The sequence below is a fragment of the Gymnoscopelus braueri genome, assembly GCF_963280865.1.
Source record: "Gymnoscopelus braueri genome assembly, chromosome: 22".
Lineage (NCBI taxonomy): Eukaryota > Metazoa > Chordata > Actinopteri > Myctophiformes > Myctophidae > Gymnoscopelus > Gymnoscopelus braueri.
The window spans coordinates 14,406,609-14,429,971 of record NC_137624.1 but is presented as its reverse complement, the minus strand read 5'-3'; the positions used below and the strand labels follow the sequence as shown (position 1 = coordinate 14,429,971).

Sequence of the window (23,363 nt, the reverse complement as noted above, 5' to 3'; positions counted from 1 at the left end):
CTCTTGAGGGGGTCTGGCCTATAACTCATGGCTGGAACCTCAGCGAGGGGAATTGTTCACAGGATAGATCTCCAAGGGACCGGTGGAATTATAGTGATTTCACAGCTACCATGATAATCTTAGCAGCAGCTACCGGTAGCGCTGCCAAGGATTTGGGGAATTCTATCATAGAAGGAGCCTCTGAGATATACACTCAAGTTACATCTCTCATTCAGACAGCCTGGGTTACCATAGCAACGATCCTCAAGTGGGGGGTTCCAGTAATGTTGGCTGTGGGATTTGTTATCTTTGTCTCAATTCTGCATAAAATTGGCCTCCTTCCATTAGTGGGCGAGACCTTGAAGGCAGTGGGCCAATCTGTAGTAGGAAAAATCAGGCCTCCCCTCGAAGGGGAGGATGAATTCTTACTGTAAGTTACGTCACAACTCCCTGAAGAGAGAAGTCACCCTTGATAAGCAAGGATGGGTAGGGCTCTTACACACTCCGAGGTTGACTCTCCGAGGTAAAAGTGCCAATATGTCTCTCTTCCAGCCAAACGACGTAGAAGTGACAGGAGAAATAGCAGGGCTTTCTGCTCATAAGGCAGACGCCGAGGAAACTGTTTTCCTGTATGAAGACCAGACCTTAGCACCCGCGATGAGTATGGTTGAGGCTGCCGGGGTCTGGTCAACTTTAGGGGGGACTCATCGAGGAGAGACCCCCAGACCCGTTGGGGGTCCTATACGCTCCTCTACCAGAATGGGCAGGAGAAGCTCGAGGCAGATTACTTCTACCCGAGAGTCAGTAACTGAAACCAGAGGTTTGGCCAGTCGCATGGCCCGGCTGAATCTGATTGACCTTGCTGGGAAACGGATGTCTGACTTAAAACTGCGTGATCCAAGAAATTGGGTCAATATCATGGGAATCCAAGCTGGAAGGAGGCCTATTAGAGAGCCCTACCACCCTATGGGATGGCATGATAAAACGCGTTTTGAGGAAGTTTCCGAACTAATATCACGCGTCACCAATCTTCTCCTTGGGGATGGATGGGGTTCTACGTTCCCGACCAGAGTCTCAATCTACCAGGTCGTCCGACCTGACCAGAGCATGACCGGTTGGCAGAACATGCTGTGGGCCTGCATCGACGAGATCCAGAGTCACAACTGGATCTGTAACACAACTAGGTCACAACTGGAACTGTTCCGCGAGGGTGCCGTGCTAGGCCCATGTGCTGAACCTGACAAGACGCGCCAATTCACTGGGATCCGAGTTACAAGGAACTACCGCAGTGAGAGGGGAGCTGGAGATCCAGAGGTCAGAGGGGGTGTTGAGAGCGAGGCTCAAGCCATCAATGTGACCCCTATACCCCGAGCTCCTGTAAAGCCCCCGCCCAAGGCATCTGCCGTGTCAGCCGGAAAGAAGAAGAGAGAGAAGCTGAAGCAGAACCGTGCTGCGAGGGCACCAGCCAATGGGTGGCCTGCAGGCGGCGAGCAATGGAACAATTGGAATCAACCATACAACGCTGTTCCTACACCAGGGGGGGGTCCGCCGACCTACCCCCATCCATATGCACCGAGGGGACCTCACCAGGGACCCTACCCCAGCCCTCATCCTAACACAGGATTCTATGGGGCGCCCCCTGCCCAATACCAACCCGATACAAGAGGCCAGCAAGGTCCCTATTACTAGGGATTATTGCCACATGTAAAACAATGCTTAGCTAGTTGTTAGCCCTTCAGAGAAATGCTAGCACTATATGACTCAGCTATAAATGTGTTTTCTGCTAGAAATGTTTCTCATGCACTGTCTAGGTAAAACTGATAAAATACTAGACGCTCAAGGTCACGCACCGGCTGCAGCTGTTATGCGTCACTATGGGAACATGTGTACGTGCTTCAAGGGTTGGGAGTTGAGCAGGAGGGAGGGGCGGAGGATGCTATGTACTGACAGTATACTGCCACAAGGGTTTGATGTATTTAACCCACAAGCGCCCAGGTACGGGCAGACTCTTCCTGGACTTTTGCATCTACGACATCTGTTGTCATATACAGCTAACAGCCACCTCGTGGCCTCTTATCTTTTCAATACTTTACTACTCTATATTTGTAACTCATTTCTTAATAAATACTTTTTATTGAACTTCACTTTGTGCGACGACTGCCTCCCCAATGCCTCATTAGCTGAGAAAGATATCCTGGGTTTCTGTCCTTTTCCTGAATTTCTGTGGTAAGATTGGTAACACAATTATTACATTAATAATAGGAGCCAGCCTGTGTTTGAGAGTTCCTCTCTAACTGGCACAGGTGGGGACAGGCCCTGTCCACGGCCTTAGGTTTCATTCTCACGATATTTCCCCAGTGGAGATATATCTGTTGTTTATTACTGAGTAAGACGGTTGGCGCATCCAGTCCATCTCTCAACGAGTGGCTCTCATTTATTTCCTATACAAGCAGGATACAGAGCGCCGCTCACGAGAGATCACTTGGCACCAGCCGCTTAGTGATAACACAGAGCCAAGAGTGAAATTAGGTCTGTACAGTTGATGTTGAAGCACACGCAGATACGACAGCAGTTGTGTCCCGTAGCTGCTGGTGAAAGACGCCTAGGCAATAGTATTGGTCTCCGATCACTGAGTGTTTATTAAATCTTATTCTAGATTTGTGCCTGAGTTCTGAGCAATGTTTAGTCCAATTCTGAGCAATGCAGTCTAGACATTGTCGGAAGCCACTTGTAATCTACCGAGAATAGATCCTCTAGGTTGAACTCAAGAGACAGAGTTTATCCATTCTAGATAAAGCGATAAGTAGGAGTAAGGTAAAAATTCCGGTAACCGGAGAGACTATAGCACATCTCGAAGGGGTTCCGGTGGGGAGTCTGGGTGATTACTGACCCAGGGTCTGATTCCCTCAACATTGATCTAAATGCTTCCACTTGGCCGAATCATCCTATGTCACAATGGCTCTTCGTTGCTACATGGACAAGACACATAAATACCTTCCCCTGAGACCTGGTGAACCAAGAGTATCTCAGTGATGTCAGCTGTCGGATAGCTCATCTTAAATTCAAATTATTTTCAACACAATAATTAAAAAACACTAAATCTCAATCACAAATCTACTACTACTCATTAGTCATGGTCACATGCCTGCTAATGTGAAGCCCGCTGTCACAAATTTGAGAGTAGCCTAGTATTCAATTCACATTTAAGCTTTGAACTGCACATTAATTATTATTTTTTAAAGTCCAGTCCTGCTTTCTTCAGATAAGAACCATCTTCAGAATTAAGCCGTTGCTCACACATACTGACCTTGGGAAAAGTCATTCAAAAGTCATCCATTCTTATTTCTTCAAGACTCAAATTACTTTCTGGCATAAACCAAATGTCACTCTCTCACCTCCAAAATAGTTCAGAATGCAGTAGCTTAGGCTTCTTACTGGTGTTACCAGAGAGCTTATCTGGCGTCTTTCCATTGGCTCTATGTTCGGTTTAGAATTGATATTAAGATATCACTTTTAGAGCGCATCTGAGCCTGACTGGTACCAAGCTACATTATAGAAATAATGACCCCATAATACCCAGTTCTCCGCCTCAGATCCTCAGGTGGGGCCCATCTGGCCTTTCCAAAGTCTAGGCTTAATATTTTCATTCAACCTTTATTTATTTTCTAGGAAATACATTGAGGGCAGGGGCCTCATTTTCAATGATGCAGAGATTACAAAAGGCACAATACAACAGTGTAATAATATTGAAAATAAGAACAGCAGGATAAAACCAGTTATATATTGTGAAAACAAGCAAAGAACAGAGTATGAAAGCAATAATAAAGACATCTTAATATCTAAAGTTGACCGTGTTTATAGCGCCAGGGCCCCTTGGCTTTGTGATGCCCTGACTGAGGAGATAAGACTTGCAGAATCGGAGACTTCTATTAAAACCCATTTATTGAGCTTTTACTCTTTATCTGTACTTATTTATTTTAACTTTTAGTTTTACCCCCTTTTTATCTATTTACAGTCTTTATCTTTCAACATCCCTCTGTTTTGTCCTTACTGTGTTTATTGTGTCTTTCGTTGTAACTTTCTTTACTTTTTTGTAATTGCTTTTGTTTGGCCTTACTGTTTGGCTTTCTGTTGTAACGCCTTCTGAGTATCCTAACATTCATTAGTATTAAAGTGTCCTCATTTTATTTACCTCTCACTGCCAAAACAAAGCTTGGTCTCCCTCTCTCTCAGGCCAGATGAGGAGAACTTAACCCATTCAATCCGGGAACGCAGCTCTGTCATTTTAGATTTCTTTGGCTATTCAAAAATAGCAGATATACAAGCTCATAGCACGGCACTCTGTGCCGCGCTATGAGCTTGTATATCTGCTATTTTTGAATAGCCAAAGAAATCTAAAAATGACACGGATTCTTTCCCAGTCTAAATGGGTTAAAGCGGGTGAGTCAGGCTGTGGTAGTCAATGCCAGAATGAATGATTCAGATGAGTGGTGGGTCAGCTGGGGAACTGCAGTCCAACACAGCCCAAGGCCTCCATACAAATGTGTCCTCTTAAATAATATCCCTCATGGTTCAGCTTGAGAACAACTACACCAAACACACTAACACAGTCAAAAACAATAGTAAAGTGATCCTAAATTGTTTTTTTTAACCAGCTTGTGAAGCAAGCTGGTCTATATTCAGTCGATGTGCTAGTCGTGTCTTTTTCATCACTTTCTCCTCATTGGCTGTCCTTTAAGCCAATGGGGAGTCCACAATGCCTTTCCATACTCTGAACGGGCTTAAGAGCTCTGGTCACAGAATTCGACACGTCGTCACATCAGTCAACGCAACACGCTCACCTTAACGTCCTCTCAGGCTATGAGGTCACATCACAACTGCTGGCGCTCCATAAAGACGGAAATGTGCATCAGTTGGTTCAATAATCTAAGCATGCTCTATTTGGAAATTTACATTTTGATGGGACAATCAATCAGTCCTCTGGTCACTGTACCAGCAAATTTGCATTCAGTTGAAGTGCCCGGTCTGTTTTCCATTTGACTGATTGCCATCATCTCTACACACACATTTTAGACACGGCGCAATTTACACAGCTGTGCTGAACATTTCGTTTGGTTTGCGTCTGTGTAAATGTCTTTGTAATTGTGTGGATTAGTGTAGATGTTTGGGGGAATTGTTGTATGTAGCACTTACAACACGTCGCACTGTGACACGTTTGAGCTTGTAGATCTGCTATGAAAGTGAAAGTGGTTAGGTCTGGTTCTGGGTTTTATAAATATTCAACCAATGGAAAGCATTGCAAGAGTTTGGGACTAAATAATTGCTACATTGGAGCCTTTGGAACACGGGTTCTTTTTTTCCATATCTTAACCCATTAAAACTGGGGAAGCATCTGTGTCATTTTAGATTTTAGCGTGGACTATTCAAAAATAGCAGATCTACAAGCTCACAGCGCGTGACTTCGTGCCACGCTGCAAGCTTCTATTTTTGAACATTTTTGAAAAATCTTGAAAGTTTGAGAACTACTGATTCAGAAGGCATTCGTAGGATCTGCTTCAGGTCTTAAAGCATACAATGTTTCCAAAGATCAGCGACGATATCCGTATTTCAACAGAAAATGTATCCACAGATGGGCATACACTGTACTTTGTACTGTTGTTCCTAATTCCAACTTCCGTGTCGGCCTCCTGTCACATAGGGAAGTATTTCTGGCGTCTGACCAGAGAGAAGCACCTGGTGTCACTGCGTCCTGCTCTGATCCATAGTTTCTGGAGAGGCCTGCCAGCCAACCTGGACACTCTGGACGCTGTATACGAGAGACCTGGAGACCACAAGATCGTTTTCTTTAAAGGTATCGTAAAGAAAACATTGGATGCTAGCAGTGGTGGAAGAAGTACTCAAGTTTTTTTACTTGAGTAAAAGTGTCAATACCACAATGTAGAAATACTCTGTTACAAGTAAAAGTCCGGTAATCAAAATTTATTTGAGTAAAAGTTCAAAAGTTTAGGCATCAACATATACTTTAAGTTGTGCAGAATGTCCCGTTTCACAAGTTCAAAATGTATAAAAAATCTTTTGAAAATAGCCGATCTACAAGCAAACAAAGCGTCGCATCGTGGCGCATTGTGAGCTTGTAGATCTGCTATTTTCAAATGGCCGCAATACATATACGGCTGAAGTGGTTAATGTTTTTTGGAATAATAATCAAAATCTACAAATCTACATGGAGTAGAAGTAAAAGTATTGGAAATTGGAAATACTCAAGTAAAGTACAAATACTTCAAAATTGTACTTAAAGGTAGGGTAAGTGATTTTCTTTGGTTAAAATAAGTGTTAAATAGCTATATATTCTGATAGTACTCATTGCTATAGAGTGTTTGTTCAGTAAAAAGGAGTCTGCTTGTCTCTCCAGCTCTTTATAAAACAGAAAATGCATTTTCGTTGCCAGTTTCATTTCCAATTTTATCCAATCAGGATAGAGAACTCAATCAGGATATAGATTAAACAAGTGAAATTGGAAGTGAGGACACTAAGAAATGAACAGGCAAAATTGGAACTGGAACACGATAAAAATTAAGCTTAAAAATTGGTACTTTCTCCAGAATATAGTGCTTTAACCTTTTAACAAAATATTTTTTGTTTTAACCCAAAAATATCACTTACCCTACCTTTAAGTACAGTACTTAAGTAAATGTACTTAGTTACTTTCCACCACTGGGTGCTAGTTTATTATGCAGATATATCTTGGTTTTTGTTAGATTTGTTTTTTTTTACCACAAATGTTGAGAATGTTATTTAGATTCATGTAAACATGTTTAGACAGATGCTAGGTTCATTGTTTACCTGCTATCCTAGTTTCTTTGAGGCGCCACATTGTTCTCTCTGCACTCTACGTATGTCTCTATTTACCTTGTTTGTTGACTAGACTGCATTGTTACTCTGCTTATTCCGATCGCACTTGTTGCTCTGGATAAGAGTGTCTGATAAATGCCCAAATTGCATGCTCCTGTAAAAGCACTTCCTTCTAAAACAAGTCATTTCAAAACCAGAACCAGACGACCACAATAGCTTGAGTTCCTCAACAGTTCCAACACAACGGTGCAAAATGCAACAGAAATTAACCACTTCAACCATGGCGTCTCAATGTTGGGCATTATAGGCATTATAGGCGTTGCACCATGACACGCTGTGAGCCTGTGTGCTTGTAGATCGGCTATTTTCAAAATAATTTAGAAAGGTTTTTGTGGTTAAGGGGTTTAAGATGAAAATGTGACGTTGAAGAGACATGAAGCCAATATGGAAAAAACTGTAACACACTGTGAGGAAACCGTTACAACACACACACACACACACACACACACACACACACACACACACACACACACACACACACACACACACACACACACACACACACTCACACTCACACTCACACACGCGCACACAAAAATATAGGGGGAAAATATATAATATATAAGTACAAAAGTGCTTATATAAGTTATAAATACAAATCTCTAACAGACAGTGGCAGAATAGTATTCCACTGGGTTGGTTCTGTTGGTTTTGTTTTCTTTATTACCTCCGGCAGGTGAAAATGTTGCTTTGATAGTTTGACATCACAAATACATTGAATACAGGTCAGTGAATCATGGTGTAAACATGCAGATATTGGCTTTTATTGCCTTTCATACAAAAACAAATGCATCTGGGTAGCAGTATTATTTTCTGCTTGATAGATGTTATCTTTTGTGAAGATAACAGACATACAAAGTAACTCAAGGGCACAGGTTTTATATCTTGTGAAATGGTTTTCTGGGCAGAGAGTATTCTGTCCTTCCTTGTGGAGCCAAACTGTGAATGATGTGTGATGTGTCTTCTAACCTTTTTTTTATTACCATGATCAGAATCAGAATACATTTTATTTTCACACCACACCGTTACTGTTGGTGTAAAAGTGAGTGGTTGAAATTCTTCTTTTTACGCACGCTCTCAACATTGCAAGTTACAAGAGAAGGGAGTTCTTTTTTGTTCTTTTCAATTTGAGTATATATGTAAAACACTGGGTCGGAAAGCCTGAATATTTAGTATGTAAACACTGGGGTTGAAAGCCTGAATATTTACATAGTAATTGTGTTGAGACACATAAAGAAGGGGTAGGACCCGACTTCTTCCTGCTCCTTTTTCGAACATCCACCTATAATTCCACAAACCTCTGTCACCTAAAGCTGTCACCGAAACCTGTCACCAAAACCTGTTTGCATTGACCATTAGCATGTGCACGGAACAGTGACGCCCGTTTTTTACTTTCCCAAAATGTAAGCTGTTTATTAGCGTTTTCTTGTAAAAGAATTCGGGCTATGGGAGCTATCGTCGGCATGCTTACAGCCGTCGCCTTGGTTACAGCCCCCCACGCTATGGGAGGAAGTGGTCCTCCTTGGGGCCAAAAAGGTTTGCAACTATTGCTGTACAGCATATAAGCCCAAGTCTGTTAATACTTTGAATGCACACATCCCCAGTATGGACTAGTGGAGATAATAATGTTCTCATTATGTTGTAATAATGCTGCCAATCTTATTGTTCTCTTTATTTTGTTTTTTATGTTCTTTTATTAATTTTTAAATGTTCGAAATTAATTAACTAGAACTTAAACAAGAGTAAGGAGAAAGTATAGACAAGAAAGGAACACAGAGCAAAATAAACAAAAATAGCATGAAGGCACAGTCAATCAAATATACCAAGTCCATTGTGCATTTATTTAAATTAAAAATGTGTTAAAGTTGTGTCCCCTGGCATTCCATTGTTTTAGTTGACTGCTATTGTCTGTCTTATTTACTATGGTAGGTGTGCTGTATACATCATGAACAAATTGTTACCGTCAGTGCCGTTTATGGTGTGTATTTTCTCTGCTACAGCAAAAGATACTTATTTTAACTCATACAATGTTAACCAATCTGTATGGTAGAATACTGTATGTTTTCAACCCTAGCATTGATTTCAACCCTAGTGTCTGGTAGAACACTGGTTGACAATGTAAATAAAGTTATTTGAAGCAGACGGCACACCGGATTGATTATGCCGCCATCTTTATTGTAGTTTGGACATCATTTGAATTATATCTCTCTGGGGTGCCGCTGGCCTAGTGGTGAGAATGCAGCCTGACAGCAAGTCTTGGGTTCAATTCCCAAGCCCTTTGCTGCGTGTCACTCCCTGTCTCTCTCACCCTGTTTCCTGTCTCTCTCTACTGTGTACTATCAATAAAGGCAGAAAAGTCCCAAAAATATATTTAAAAAAGAATTACATATCTTTGTCGGAAGAGAGAGACAACAGACATAAAACTTATGGATTGTAGCTTTAAAAGGGATTTGTTTTTCTATATATTTTTGATCTGGGCACTAGAATAGATCATTTGGAGTATTGAGTATTGAAAAAACTGGCACAGGAATTACCAACTTGCCCCTGTGGACGTAAAACATCCGGAGGTGCCTGGATGGACCAATTCCAATAATGTTTCATACCAACCCTTCGTTTGTGATCCTAATGATCTAAAAATAGGGCCCAGGGTTTATTTTTAAGATAAAAAGTTCCCCTTTAAGCAGCATTCACATTATAAGCCAGGGATGAAGCAAATATGTATGTATGTCCATTTTATGCTACAACGAATTATACCAGGTGCCGTTAAGATTCTTTAGTCAAATCATGCACGTCACAGTGTGAGCTGTGATTGGTCTACTTTTGTGGGGACCTTGACTCACGCCTCTCTGTCCCGCCCACTCAGGTCTAAAATACTGGATATTTAAAGACAATAACGTGGAGGAGGGATACCCAAGACCAATCAGTGACTTCGGCCTACCGATGGAGGCCGTGGACGCTGCCTTTGTTTGGTTGCACAACGACAAGACGTACTTTTTTAAGGACAATCACTACTGGCGTTACGATGACCACCTGAGACGTATGGACTTGGGCTACCCTAAAGACGCTACGCTATGGAAGGGGCTGCCGCCACACCTGGACGACGCCATTAGGTGGTCTGATGGTGAGTGTCCTGAACCCTAGAGCAGGGTTTCTCAAAGTGGGTGCCAGAATACTTTTATCATTTCAGTCTAACCACTTAAACCCACTATATTTAGTAAAATGGACGCGAGTTGCACTGTACTTGGTGCGTTCTTTTTCGATCTAGCTCACAACGAGCTTGTAGATGGGCTGTTTTTGGCAAATACCCCCCTGAATAGGGGTGCTGGGGTTCAAGTGGTTAAATGTCAAAGTTATTTTCAATCTGTCCTAATGGAAACTGATATCCTCTCAAATTTTCCTTGTGACATACTGTATCTTAGGGGGAAAGATTTACATATTTACGTAGCGTAATATGACCTAAATGTAAGGTGCTATAAAGTAACAATGTAACTCAGGGGTGCTGTGGATAAAAAAAGTTATTTACAGGGGTGCCCTGAGCCAAAAAGGTTTGAGAACCACTGCCCTAGCGTCCCTATTCTGGGGGCAAACATTTCTGCAAAAATAGCAGATCTACATCACGTTGTGATGCAATGTGTTGTGAGCCTGTAGATCGACTATATTCTACGTGCGACAACATTATACACTATACAGGGAAGTGTGAATCAGGCTTAACCCATTAAAACCGGGAACGCATCTGTGTAATTTTAGATTTTTGCTTGTTGATATACAAGCTCACAGCGTGGCACGAAGTGAGCTTGTACATCTGCTATTTTTCAACATTTTTGAAAGATCTTGAAGGTGTGAGAACTACTGATTTAGAAGGCATTTGTAGAATCGGCCTAAGGTCTTAAATATCTTTGCGCGAGACGCTGAAAAGAATTATTCCATCAGTGCTCTGGACTGAAACACTAGATGTTCAGCGGGACGGGAGCTTAGTTTGCACTTGAATTCAAGAGGATTTCCACATGATAAAACAATCACATTTGTTGTATTTTATAGTGTAAATATCAAGAACAAACGTTTAGTACAGCAGCGTGTGCCCACACATTTACACATGGTTTTGTGTACATTCCCAATGCCTTGAATTATGTATGTGTAGTGCACATGAATTATGAATATGAATACAATTAAAGTACTGTAGAAGTAAGCGAGGTTAAGGAAGGAAGGCAGAGGAGTAGATGTATTACGGGAATGTTACTCATTTCCCCTGTGGTGGCTATCTTTAATCGATGCCTTCAGTTACTTACTGTAGATATTGAAGTTGCACCTGCAGAAAAATCAATAGGTTTTTATTATTTGTTGTCCACTGTTGTTATTGGTATCTGTATCTGGGTAATCACTGTTGCGTGCGTGCGTCTGTATACTGTGAAATGTTGGCACAAGGACTTTATTGACAATGATACTTGTATGATAATACGTTGTTGACATGAGAACATAGGGGGGATTCTGGGGAATCCTTTTGATGTCCACACATTGCACTGCAGTGCATCAAACCCTTTGCCAAATATGCCCATTTAAGTGTTGCAGAGAACGCAGACGGTGACCTACTATGCTGAGGGAAACGACAACAACAACTTTGTTTTACGAGGTCATGGCCTGTGTTCTGAAGCTGCGCAAGCTACAAAGGTCCTGCCTTAACCTACTGATTGGGTCTGAGAGAAAAGGCCAACCACTGAAAAGCAGACTATACTAAAGGAGATGGCTCACGCATGGTCTCACATGCGTTAACACTTAAGGGCCCTATTTTGCGCCCAAGTCGCGCTACCCACTATTTGGGGATTTAGCATTGCACAAGGGACGTTCCCGTGGCCGCGTTGCTATTTTGCGCCACCAGCCTTATCCCTAAAACACCTGTGCTACCCGTTACATTACGCAGATGTGGTTTGGGCGTTACATTAATTATACCAATCAGCGTGCCATCTCTCCCTCTCTGCCCATGGCAGAGCGAAGAGGCAGTCCGACGTTGACTGCCGAATAAAATAATATTTGATACACAGAATTATCACTCACACATTGCTGGTTATAGAGAACTTTAAATGACAGAAATCGCTTGTGTTCTGGATTAATTAAACTGAATGGTCTGGTGTGGTTAAAGCAAACAGATCAAATGACATTTTATTTATTTATTTATTCATGATAAGCTTAACTGGCAACAGCTGATAGAAACACAACTTATTGACAAAAGGAATTAACAGTCACGCTTTTGTGGAATACAGTAAAATTATAATGACAATCACAGTCACAATCACTTGATTCAGAAGTGCAGCGGTGTTCAACTCTGCAGCCGCATTGAGGCACATGTAATGTCGGACAAATCCCGACATATTTGATACACAGAAGTATCACTTACTTATTTAGTGGTTACTGATTATAGAACGTGTGCCGTGTGGGCAAGATAGCAATTTTAGGGATAGCGCAACAACACGCCCATTAGCCACACCTCCAGGTGCAAATACGGGAGTCGACATAATGTATTGCGGGTAACGCCGCCGTAAGATACCGTTTAGGGCCAACGCCAGCTGCCTTGTGTGTGATTAACGGATTGCGGGTAGTGCCAAGGCATAGCGCGCAAGATAGCGCCCATAGTACTCTATTTACTGTATACAGACACACACTGCTTCTCCACACTGCTCCTGCCTAGTCTGGCTAACACCACTCTGGAATGAGATACAGAGAGTTTAAGGTTCACATGAACTTGTAATCCAGCAGTACAATACAACCCAAGGGGGGGGGGAAACGGCCATGGCAACATTGCAGGCTGTGAAATTCTTGCCCACAACAGTGTGTCAACAATACAAATAAAATAGGAGTTAGCTGTACAAACCACTCGGGGTTAGCCCAGCTAGTCTCTGCCAGATCAGTCAAAATAACAGAGCAGAAAACAGAGAGAGAAATGAGAGATAGCCACCGTAAGAGAGGGGAAGAGAGAAGGTATTGTAGACTTAAAGATAAAACGGAGAGATGTGAGGAAGAGGAAGAAAGGGAATGTTGAGATAAATACTGGAGAAGAAATAGGAAACGTCAACTTCTCCAACTCATTTAGCATCAGTATTGGTAATGAAATCATGTTGGTACAAGTGCATGCTTTTGATAATGAGCTATACTGTATGTTTGCTCTATCTATTTTAATCTTTTTGATTTGTCAGATGAATCCAAGTACATTTCACCTATTCTATCCTGATCTGTTTTCTTCACTTATGTTCCCTTCTATTCTAATCTCTCTCTCTCTATCAAGTCAATTACATTTTATTTATAAAGCACGTTTAAAAACAACCACGGTTCACCATATGCTGCACAGCATATAGCAAAACATATACAAGAAAAAACAACAATGTTACACTAAATATATACAACAACACATAATAAAAATCACATTATAAACGGAGGACAATGAAGGAGAGCATGGAGTTTTTTTTTTTTTAAAGCACAAGATAAGAGTCCAAGCATTTACTCCATGGAGGCAGTGGGACATTTGATTTAAAAGGCCAGAGAGAACATGCGTGTCTTTGATCTGGATTTTAAAATGACCAGAGATGATGCAGCTAGTGACAAGTTGTTCATTTTAGATTTTTTTGGCTATTCAAAAATAGCAGAAACACAAGCTCGTAGCGTGGCATCGAGTGCTGCACTACGAGCTTGTAGATCAGCTATTTTTGATTTTTACTAATCTTTGAATATAATATGAATATATATTTAAAGTAAACATTTTAACTAAAATCTTTGCTTCTGGGGGTCCCTGGAACAAAATGTTTTGAGATGGGGGTCCGCAGCCAAATACAATTGGGGGTCCTTGACATGAAAAAGTTTGAGAACCACATAGCAACATTTTGTAGAATCAGCCTCGGGTCTTAATGGGTTTAAAACAAACACTAGAATGTTTAAATTTATTCTAAATTTGACTGATCTCTCCCTTATCTTCTTGCAGGCTCCTCCTACTTTTTCAAGGGAAAGGAGTACTGGCGCGTGCTGGGCAGCGACATGGAGGTGGAGGTCGGATATCCCCGGCTCATCGCCAAGGACTGGCTGGTGTGCACCGAGATGCAGTCGGACTCCCCGGACACGGAGTCCAACGGCACCGAGACGAGGGTCAACGGGCAGCATCACTTGGACCACGCCGAGAACGGCTACGAGGTGTGCTCCTGCACCTCCGACACAGCCTCCCCTCTAGGGGTCCATCGCTCCCCCTCCCCCCTGTGGCTCCTGACGCCTCTCTGGACGCTGTCGTTGGCCCTCCTGCCCTCACTGCTATGATGTCAAAGAAAGGGAAGAGACTTTCAAACTGAATCAGGAAGTAGGATGGCCAAGTCGGCTGAGAGCGGGGCGATTGGCCTATTGACTCTTTAATCACATGAAGCCTAGCGTCCCTATTCTGGGGGGCGAACGTTTGCCTGAAAATAGCCGATCTACGAGCTCGCAAGGGGTCGCGAGTGCAAGTGCGACCCCTTGCGAGCTCGTAGGTCGGCTATTTTCGCCGAAGAGATTTTGGTGTAGACGGGAAAAAAGGAAGGGTCCTAGTATAGACCCCTGGGGGACTCCGGTCAACGAAGTATATAGGGTTTAAGTGGTTAATGGAGGACCAGTGTTTACTCAGATAAAACCGCAACAGGATAATTTGTTCTTGTAATTACGAATCTGTTGATATCTTTTAGTTGTTATTTATTTCCCATGATATTGAGAATACTTTTATAGAAACCATTTTTATTGCAGCTAATATCAGTGCGTGTGGGGCACCTAATTCTGGCAATGTGGGTGGCACACTATATCGGTTACACAATTTCTGTATCACTTTTCCACTATATCTTTTGAAATAATCCAGAAAAAAATTAATAATGGATGTTAGGAAAACGTAATTGAAATAGATTGATAGGAATTAGGTTAATGAGAGATAATGGTATTACAAGGTCATCAATGCTGATTAGTGTCTTCATTAAGCACATGTTTACAGCAACAATATCTGGCTACGACAGTGTTGACCGGTGAATTGCACCCTGAAACATAGACGGGTAAAACAATAGTAGTAATGCAGTAAATGGCGCCCAGGAAAGCCATCACACATCTAATCCTGTGTATGTTTCCTGCTATTACGATAAGTGCTTTAATATCAATCTAAGGATCCATGCTTATTTAAATAGTATAAGGTCTGAAGTAGCTGAAAGGATAACGTGTTCACTGGAACTCTTTAATACCAGGATTATGAGGATGGATGAATGGATGGATGCTAGCTCTTAATGTCATCATCATTTCTCTCCCATGCCCTTTTGCGATCTTTGCTTATATATTTCCATGGACTCATGAATTATATTAGATTAAATCCTCTACCCATATCAAAGTGAGCAACAGATGAATATAGATGTTTTCTGAGAAAAACTAATGGACAGCGACAGTAATGGATGAGGGAGGAACAGGATTGTTGTTTCTGTCATAATGTCTCCAACAACACATCCACAACCATGGAGATCTTTCATCACCCCTGGACACTTTCCTTCCTTCAACTAGTGTCTGGAGACCAGACCGAGGATGGATGTATAGTATTGGAGGATGTCATTAGATCGCTTTTAGTCCTCTCAACATGGCAACTGGATTTATTCTTATTATTGTTAAAATATGTTTACATACAGTACAATATAAATAGATACATATATTTGAATTGAAAAGGTCTATGGCTAATAATTGTGAGCATTTCAGGCTGTGTTTTCTAATGTGAGATATTTTTGTAGAAAATAAAGAATCACAATCTCTTGTTTGCCAAAAATAATAAATCAACAGAATGTTTCTTGGTGACTCGTTTGTTAAACTAGAAAGACGGTTGCTACTGTGTGGGCTAGCCGTTACCAAATACTGTAGAAGATAAGCATAATGGGGCGACCTGATAGCCGAGCCTTCAGGGAGCATACCCCATGGGCACAATGCTCTGAGCGAATCCCCCGTTACTCTTTACGGATTTCCAGTCTCTCTCCACTCTCGCTGTCAGTGTCAATAAAAGCAAAAAAATGCCCCCAAAATATGTTAAAAGCTAAGCAGAATGAAATAAGTTGAAATGTAGAGAATCAAGTGTGTAAAACCTCTGCTATGTTAACTCTTTGCCTGCCACCGACAAGATTTCTCGTCATATTCTGCCAAGGCGCAGCCTGCCACTGACGAGAATGTCGAGATTTGTGTTTTCAGTGGTTTTCCACCAGTTGGCGCTGTTCGCTACCCTATGAATAATGCTTTCACTGCCAGATGACGACTGACGTCAGACTGACGTACTTTTTGGGCTCATTTTCTTCCTGTTTAATTCTTGTGGGAAAATGTCTATATCTCCGTTCCTCTTGCTTTAGTGCAAAAACAAGGCACATTGAACTGGCCACAGCTATGCAACGGATTACCGCGAGCGGATACAATTCCGAGACTCCCGAGACCCTGTGTGATCTCTGTGAGGAAGGCGATCACAGATAATATTAATAATATATACTGTACCACGTGCGTGAGTTGGGAGTTAAAATCGGACTCCTCTTGTCTCGCATGTCTCTCCTATCTCTGCCCTGGGTTTCATGTCTATCTACTTTCTGATTTATATCTATTAATACACAAAACCTGTGTGTGTGTACGTGTGTGTGTGTGTGTGTGTGCGTATGTCAGTCGTGTTTCCCGGGCATAACTCACGTGCATGGCGCCTAGCCAAACAGCCTCAAACTTGGCGTGTGTGGGCCATATGACCCGGGCGTGTGTAGTGCCGAGTGGCAATTTGATGGGACCAACGGTTTCAGAGAACCGAAAAAACACAAATATCTGTCCTGGGGTTTGCGGAGGACGCACCGATTCTCCAGAGTCAAGACTGATGCTTCTCAAAACATATAAGCATAATTAAACACCTCATAATCACACGGAATGTACCGCACTCAATCAAACTACTATTCTGATGTTGCTGTTCTCACTTAGATTTCATAATTTAGGTCCACATAATCCATAAGTAGTCCCATATGTACAGTAGACCTATATAAATGTACCAGAATACATCAGAATAGCATTTCGATGAAGTGTGGTATGTTTCGCGAATTCGCCATAAAGATATGTTTTGAGAGGCATCAATACTTCAACACCGACTACTTCAATAACGACTACAAAGGTGAGAGTGCAATTCTCTGTCAGGAGATCTATCTCCCGCCATCTTTCCACCTGTCTGTGGGGCATATGTGATGATATTTTGGGGTTGTGTGCCTGTATGAGAAAGCATGGGGAAATGGAGGGAAGAGCGATGATAAAGGATGCTGATTGTTAATGCCTTCGATTGCCTTGTGCCAATTATGTTGTATGTACAGGGGCAGACTGGGAACACAAATCTAAAAAACACATACTGTGTGCGTGCGTGCAGAGAGAGAGGGAGAGGGAGAGAGAGGCCTATTGATGGGGAGGTTTATTGGAATGTGTAACGTTATTTCTATTCAGGATTTGTGGGAGCACTTGTACATACAGAATTGACTTCTGGGACACCTGTGGACCAGCCAGCCGTGGCTCTTGATGCTCGAGGGCTGCATACAATAGCAATCAATCACCCTGGAGATCTCGCACTGCTACTGAAATATACAAGTCGAGAGCAATCCCAATCACCTGAAGAGATTAGCCTCTCTGCTGCACTCCTGCAGTAGCTTATTGATCACACAATCATACAGCAACAGGAGCAGGTTGTTTAGATGTTTAGATACTATAGAGGTTTATGGTGATGTGTGATCCAACTGAGACTGCTGTCACCCACCCACTGGCTTACATTATATCATTGCATTGCAGTCAATTTGGCCATAATTTTTTTTTTTTAAATCAATCAATTTCCGGGTGAAAAGCAGCTAAATTATTATTTATTAATTTATTAAATGGATTTAAACAAGTTATGGAAAACATAAACTACATCATATTGTTGGATAGTTATTTGACTAGAGTAAGCATGTAAGATTAAACAACTCGTAAATGTAATTCATGTTTGTGGTTCACTGGTTTTGAAAACACTGGATATAAGTAGCTTTGTTTGGTTCAACAAGCAGTCCTACACTGCCCTCTTCTGGTGGAAATATACATAAGTGGTGAACAACGCTGATCCCAATAATCAAGTTGATCTATCAGTTTGGGTGATGAATAGCCAACTCTAAGATTACTCTAAGATTAGGTTTAGCCTACAAGGCAAATCACCTGGACTATGTAGAATTATTCTACTTCATTTCAATAGATAAGGTAAGAAAGACAATGGCATCAATTAATTAGATCAATTATCTGTTCTAAAATAAATAATATAAAACACAGGCGAAGCTTTTTGAATTGAAAAAGAACAATATCATTAACCTCTGCTTTTATAGAGGGTCCTATTACAATAACGACTTTTCAAAGAACCTCAAGAGTTTAGAGCAAACTATTGCTGTATTTATTTATGAAATTGTGTGTGTGTGTGTGTGTGTGTGTGTGTGTGTGTGTGTGTGTGTGTGTGTGTGTGTGTGTGTGTGTGTGTGTGTGTGTGTGTGTGTGTGTGTGTGTGTGTGTGTGTGCGCGCGTGTTTGTGTGAAGGGCTGGAGATGTGCTTGGCTTGAGTGAGTGATTTTGGTTCCAGCCTTCTGGAGGAAGTTTAAAAGGCCGGTTTTCTTTCCACTCCAGCCAGACTGTCAGCCACCCTGCCACATTTTGTATAATATTTGTTAGTTCTGAGAGTTATGGCGGTCTATGGCCTAACGCTTACCAAATGGAGAAATATCCCACACACTGGTCTCCAAGTTGATAAACACATTGCACCAATGTGTTTATCAACACCACAGAGGCATCGAGGAACATGCTCCTGCAGACCTCAAGTGCATTGGTCTAGAACATTTTGGCAGACATTCAACATGTGCACATTGCAGAACTTAAAGGGATATTTCACTTTCAAAAAAACTTTGGGTCATTTTATCGTCTACTCAGGCTTTTGTGAACCCCCCAGGCAGTTTTTAAGTTGCTTGATTTAATATTTAGATATTTGATAATCATTTTATCAGACACGCCCCCTTCCTATACAACCCCATTATAACTTCAAACTCGATTTTTAACCTGTTAGATTCATCAAAAACACCCATCCTTGGTTCTGCTGACTCACCCTGCCCTCCTAATACATGAGCGGGCCGTGTTTTTTCGATTACTTTTTTCATTTTTTTTTCTTTTTTCTTTTTATTGTATTTAATTTTTTTCCTTTTCCAAAAAAAATATTAAAAATCACACCCAGTGTGAAGTGGGCGGTGTGGTCATCACAGTGGTCATCATAGTGATGGAAGCTCACTTCCTGAATAGAGTCAGCCAATAGAGTCAACCAATCACAGTACAGCTAGTGGCCCACTAATGGGCCAATCACAGTGCAGGAAACTAATACTAATGAGGTGTCCCAACCCCACTTATAGGGGCGGCTACACCGCCCAAAAATAATTGAAAAATGTTATTGAAAAAACACGGCCCCCTCGCGTATTAGGAGGGCAGGGTGAGTCACCAGAACCAAGGACGGGTGTTTTTGATGAATCTAACATGTTAAAAATGGAGTTTGAAGTTATAATGGGTTTGTATAATATAATATATATATATCGTCTATATAAGGCAATTAAGTGCTTAATGCTGCAATATTTAAAATGAAGTTTTTACTGAGGAAGGCTGAGGGGAAGTTTCTTCCGGGAGTCTTTGGGCTTGTGTCAGACTTTGCTGTGTCATAGTGCCCAGTCCAGATTGTGGACTGGTCACACGCGCGCGCGCACACACACACACACACACACACACACACACACACACACACACACACACACACACACACACACACACACACACACACACACACACACACACACACACACACACCTCTTGGCATCATGGGCAAGGCTGGGGTCACAGCCAGCCCCACTATCCTGTGAAGGAACTCGTCCACAGTCACAACGAGCCCGGAGGCTATTTATTCGCAGATAGCAGCAGGTTAATCTGTTCTGTTGCGGGACATGCAATTATTTGAAGGTCTTCTCTGCTGTATTCCTCCTGAAGCAAGGCATGGAGTCGCTGGAATACCTGCTGGATGTTATTCTGTAGAGGCTTGAAAAGAAGGAACTCTGTGTCTCTGTTAGCCAGGTACAAGGACATGCTCTGTAAAGTGGCTGGCAGCTTGCTCTTCATCGTCCGGTAGGTAGACATCACTATATCATTGATTTTAGCTGGCTGTGCCCAAGGTTGCTGGGAGAGATTGTATGAAAGACCTCCCTTGATCGCTATGGTTTTCAGATCTTCCACCTGGGTGAGAAACTCCTGAAGGTTCCCCACCAAGATCTGAGTCTGCTGCTGGATGAACTGCTCACAGCTGAACTTGAGGTGCTCGTCCACATCCTTCTTGGAGTCAATGCAGGGCTCCTTTATCTCCAGTCTTCCGTCTAACAGGAATTCAAGTATGGCGTTGTGACTGTTTAATCTAAATAATCTGGTGACAGCCCTCGGGTTTAGTATTTTTAAGGCTGCATTTCGTGTTTTCTTTAGGTCCAGTGAGATTTCTTTGACGGCACAATCAGTGTGGTAGGGGGCAATCTGTAGGCGGATTATGAGCAGGTGTTTGATCAGGAACAGTTGCCCATCTACTTGGGTTTTGTTTTTAACGATGATATCGGAGGCTTTAAGCAGTGACCGTATACAGCCAGATAAGGCTTCTTGAGATAACCCCCGGAAGACTACCCTATCTACACACCTGTAGAGCTTGGATAGACAAAACAGTGTTCTTCTGACTGTAGGGTACCACATGCCATGCAGGTCAACGGGAGAAATGGCCTTTATTATTCCAGCATTACTGTTTCTCCTGTCTACCAGGCCTTCAAGCTGTACATCAGAGAACGAAGAATCATGCGACACCAGCTTCATCTGCTCTTCCCTTAAGCTCCGAGAGATTCTCTCCATCGTCTCCAGCTTCTCCGGGTAGGCCAGGTCCCCTGGAGCAGGGTTGTAGCCAGAGATATCGGTCTGAATGTAAATGTGAGTCCTGTAGACGAGTCTCTCCTGGACATCCTCCAGCATCTGCTTCAGCACCGCTTCAAAGGCGCCCAGCTGACAAGCGTCGTCGTGTACGTGGTCTTCCAGCATCTCGTCCCTGAGGATGCAGCAGAGCTCAGAGAGCGTCTCCAGGTGGATCACGTGGACGATTAGTGGTCGGAGGACATCGTACAGGGACGAACACAACTTTTCTAACCGTTCATCTAGCTTGGGTGTAAGTTTAGAGAAGAACTCTTTGTACAGCTGGTGCTCATCCTGGCAGACGTGAACCATGAGGGCGCAGCTGCTGCGCACCACTGCACAATGGTCTTTGTTGTTTTGGCTAGTCAGTTCAGTAATGGTGGTCGTGATGCTGGGACTGAGCAGCTGTTCTCTGTGGTCCAGGTAGCACTGGTGTATCTCGTCTAGGAGTTGATAGTACTCTGGGATCTTCTCAGCCCGCTCCTCTATGTGTTCAATGAGAGATCTAACTTTGGGCGCAGCAACTCTAAACTTGGCATAGTATAGTGTAAAGGCATCGTCTACATTGGCCAAGCCCAACGGATCCTTTTTAGTTAACTGGCTGGTGAGATTCTGCATGGTGTTCACAATGTGGCTCTTCATTAAAAGCGAAGCTTTAGAAATGCATTGTTTAAACTTGAGCATATAAACCGGGTAGTCTTTGAAGTTTGGATGGGAGGAAACATACTCAATGCAGTCATGCAACTTTGACAGCATTGGTCTAAAACCTTCACTATTTACAGATAACATGGGTGAATTCAATTGTGTGTTTATGGTTTCCAACTCATCAAGGTGCGACAGTTTGTGCTGTATAGTATCTGCCAGGCCAACAAGCTCTGTCTGCTCTTTAAGCAGTTGCTGAAATGCCTCATGCAGGGTTCCTGTCTCATTAGATACAAGCAGGTACTGCTTCTGAAGGGACTGCAGATGTTCCAGGGCAGCATTGACACATTTCAAAATAGAATCACATTGCTCCTGGTAGCAATTTAGATGGTCTCTGGTTTTCCTGTATTTCTCTGCCTCAACCTGGTCCATTTGCGACTCTAGCTTGGAAAACCAAGAAGACATCTGTTGTGTAGTTTTTATCCTGTCATTCTCCATATCAAGCATTTGGAATCCCTTGTGCAGAACATCTTCTGTTGAGCCTGGCACAGTTGTGAATTGTGACTTTAAAGAACATGACAGAAAACTACACAAGTCCTCAACTGGCAACTCTGAGGGAATTGAGAGTGTCTCAGCAGCAGTCTGAATTTCAAGGATGGAGTCTGATTGCTTCTCTGTGAGGGGGGCTATTGCATTGTCACGTTGATCCCACAATAAAAGTTTTTCACTCGTTTCATCCGAAGCTGACGATCTATAGACGCAATCATCTCTCCTGACAGCGCCACCAACATCAGCAGCAACCAAGGGATTCTCTAATGGAGGTATGTGCTGCACTGGATGCACCATTCTAGTCTTAAGCCTAACTAGTGCAGTACCCATTATCAAACTGGCTGGAGGCAAGTCTATGACGTCAATCATCTTTATGATGTCAGTCATCTCCATATTTGGCATATCAAATTATGAAGACATGCGCATGTGCAAACTTGGGTCAGTTCAGCGATGTCCATGCTGGGCAAGTGTTTTAACCACTCAGCGAAGCCGATTGAGAGAGAGACAGACAGACAGACATATAGAGATTCCTGGAATGAGTGCAGTACTCATTATCAGACTCAGGGTTTGTGAGACCTGCTCCCTCACCTGGCTAGTTGTGATGATCAGCTGCTGAGGTCCTGGGGAATGAGGAACAAATCTGTTGAAGAGCAGTTTCAGCTCATAAGCACGGACCAGGGTCTTTACCACCCCAGTGCTTGACTTCCCCCGCACACTGTGTGTGTGTGTGTGTGTGTGTGTGTGTGTGTGTGTGTGTGTGTGTGTGTGTGTGTGTGTGTGTGTGTGTGTGTGTGTGTGTGTGTGTGTGTGTGTGCGCGCGCGCGCACCTGATCCCCGCTCCTCCTGGAGTGTGTGTGCTGTTCTTGGGCAAGACACTTAACCCCTAATTGCTCTCTATGAGCAGGTTGGTGCCTTGCATGGTTTCTTCTGCCATCGGTGACTGAATGTGTGTGAGAATTGGTGAATGTAATGCACATTGTAAAGCGCTTTGGATAAAAGTATATAAAAATGCACCATTTACACTGCAGCCGTTGGTTTCTTATAATGACATTTCTGTCTGAATTAGGATTTTCAAAATCAATTCTCATTGATCTAGTTTTTAAAACTCACTTTTAAGTAATACATTTTCACAATAAAGCACTGCACATTTCAAATGTTTTAATTTAATTCACAACAGCCATTCAGCTTGCAAAACTTTAAAAAGTGTATTCCATTAGAAAAAACATAAACATAACAATTCATACATGCATTTATACCCAAGCTTTCAACAATTTGGGCATTCA

The 23,363-nt window shown here is 42.4% G+C and overlaps 2 protein-coding genes across 2 annotated transcripts in view; one reads left to right on the top strand and one right to left on the bottom strand.

Annotated features, from left to right (window-relative positions):
* The window catches only part of LOC308078654 (matrix metalloproteinase-17-like), a 126,333-nt gene extending 110,631 nt beyond the window's left edge, over positions 1–15,702 (top strand). Inside the window, 3 exon segments of the mRNA XM_080419917.1 lie at positions 5,678–5,830; positions 9,755–10,012; positions 13,856–15,702. Of these exon segments, the coding sequence (XP_080276043.1) occupies positions 5,678–5,830; positions 9,755–10,012; positions 13,856–14,181 (737 nt within the window). The 3' untranslated portion in view covers positions 14,182–15,702.
* A 4,149-nt stretch (positions 15,703–19,851) lies between these two features.
* Positions 19,852–22,377, bottom strand: LOC308078864 (conserved oligomeric Golgi complex subunit 3-like; the record flags this gene model as incomplete). Its single annotated transcript, XM_080420207.1, has 1 exon — positions 19,852–22,377. One exon carries the CDS (start codon positions 22,375–22,377, stop codon positions 19,852–19,854), a length of 2,526 nt encoding a protein of 841 aa, XP_080276333.1.
* Positions 22,378–23,363: the final 986 nt, after the last annotated feature.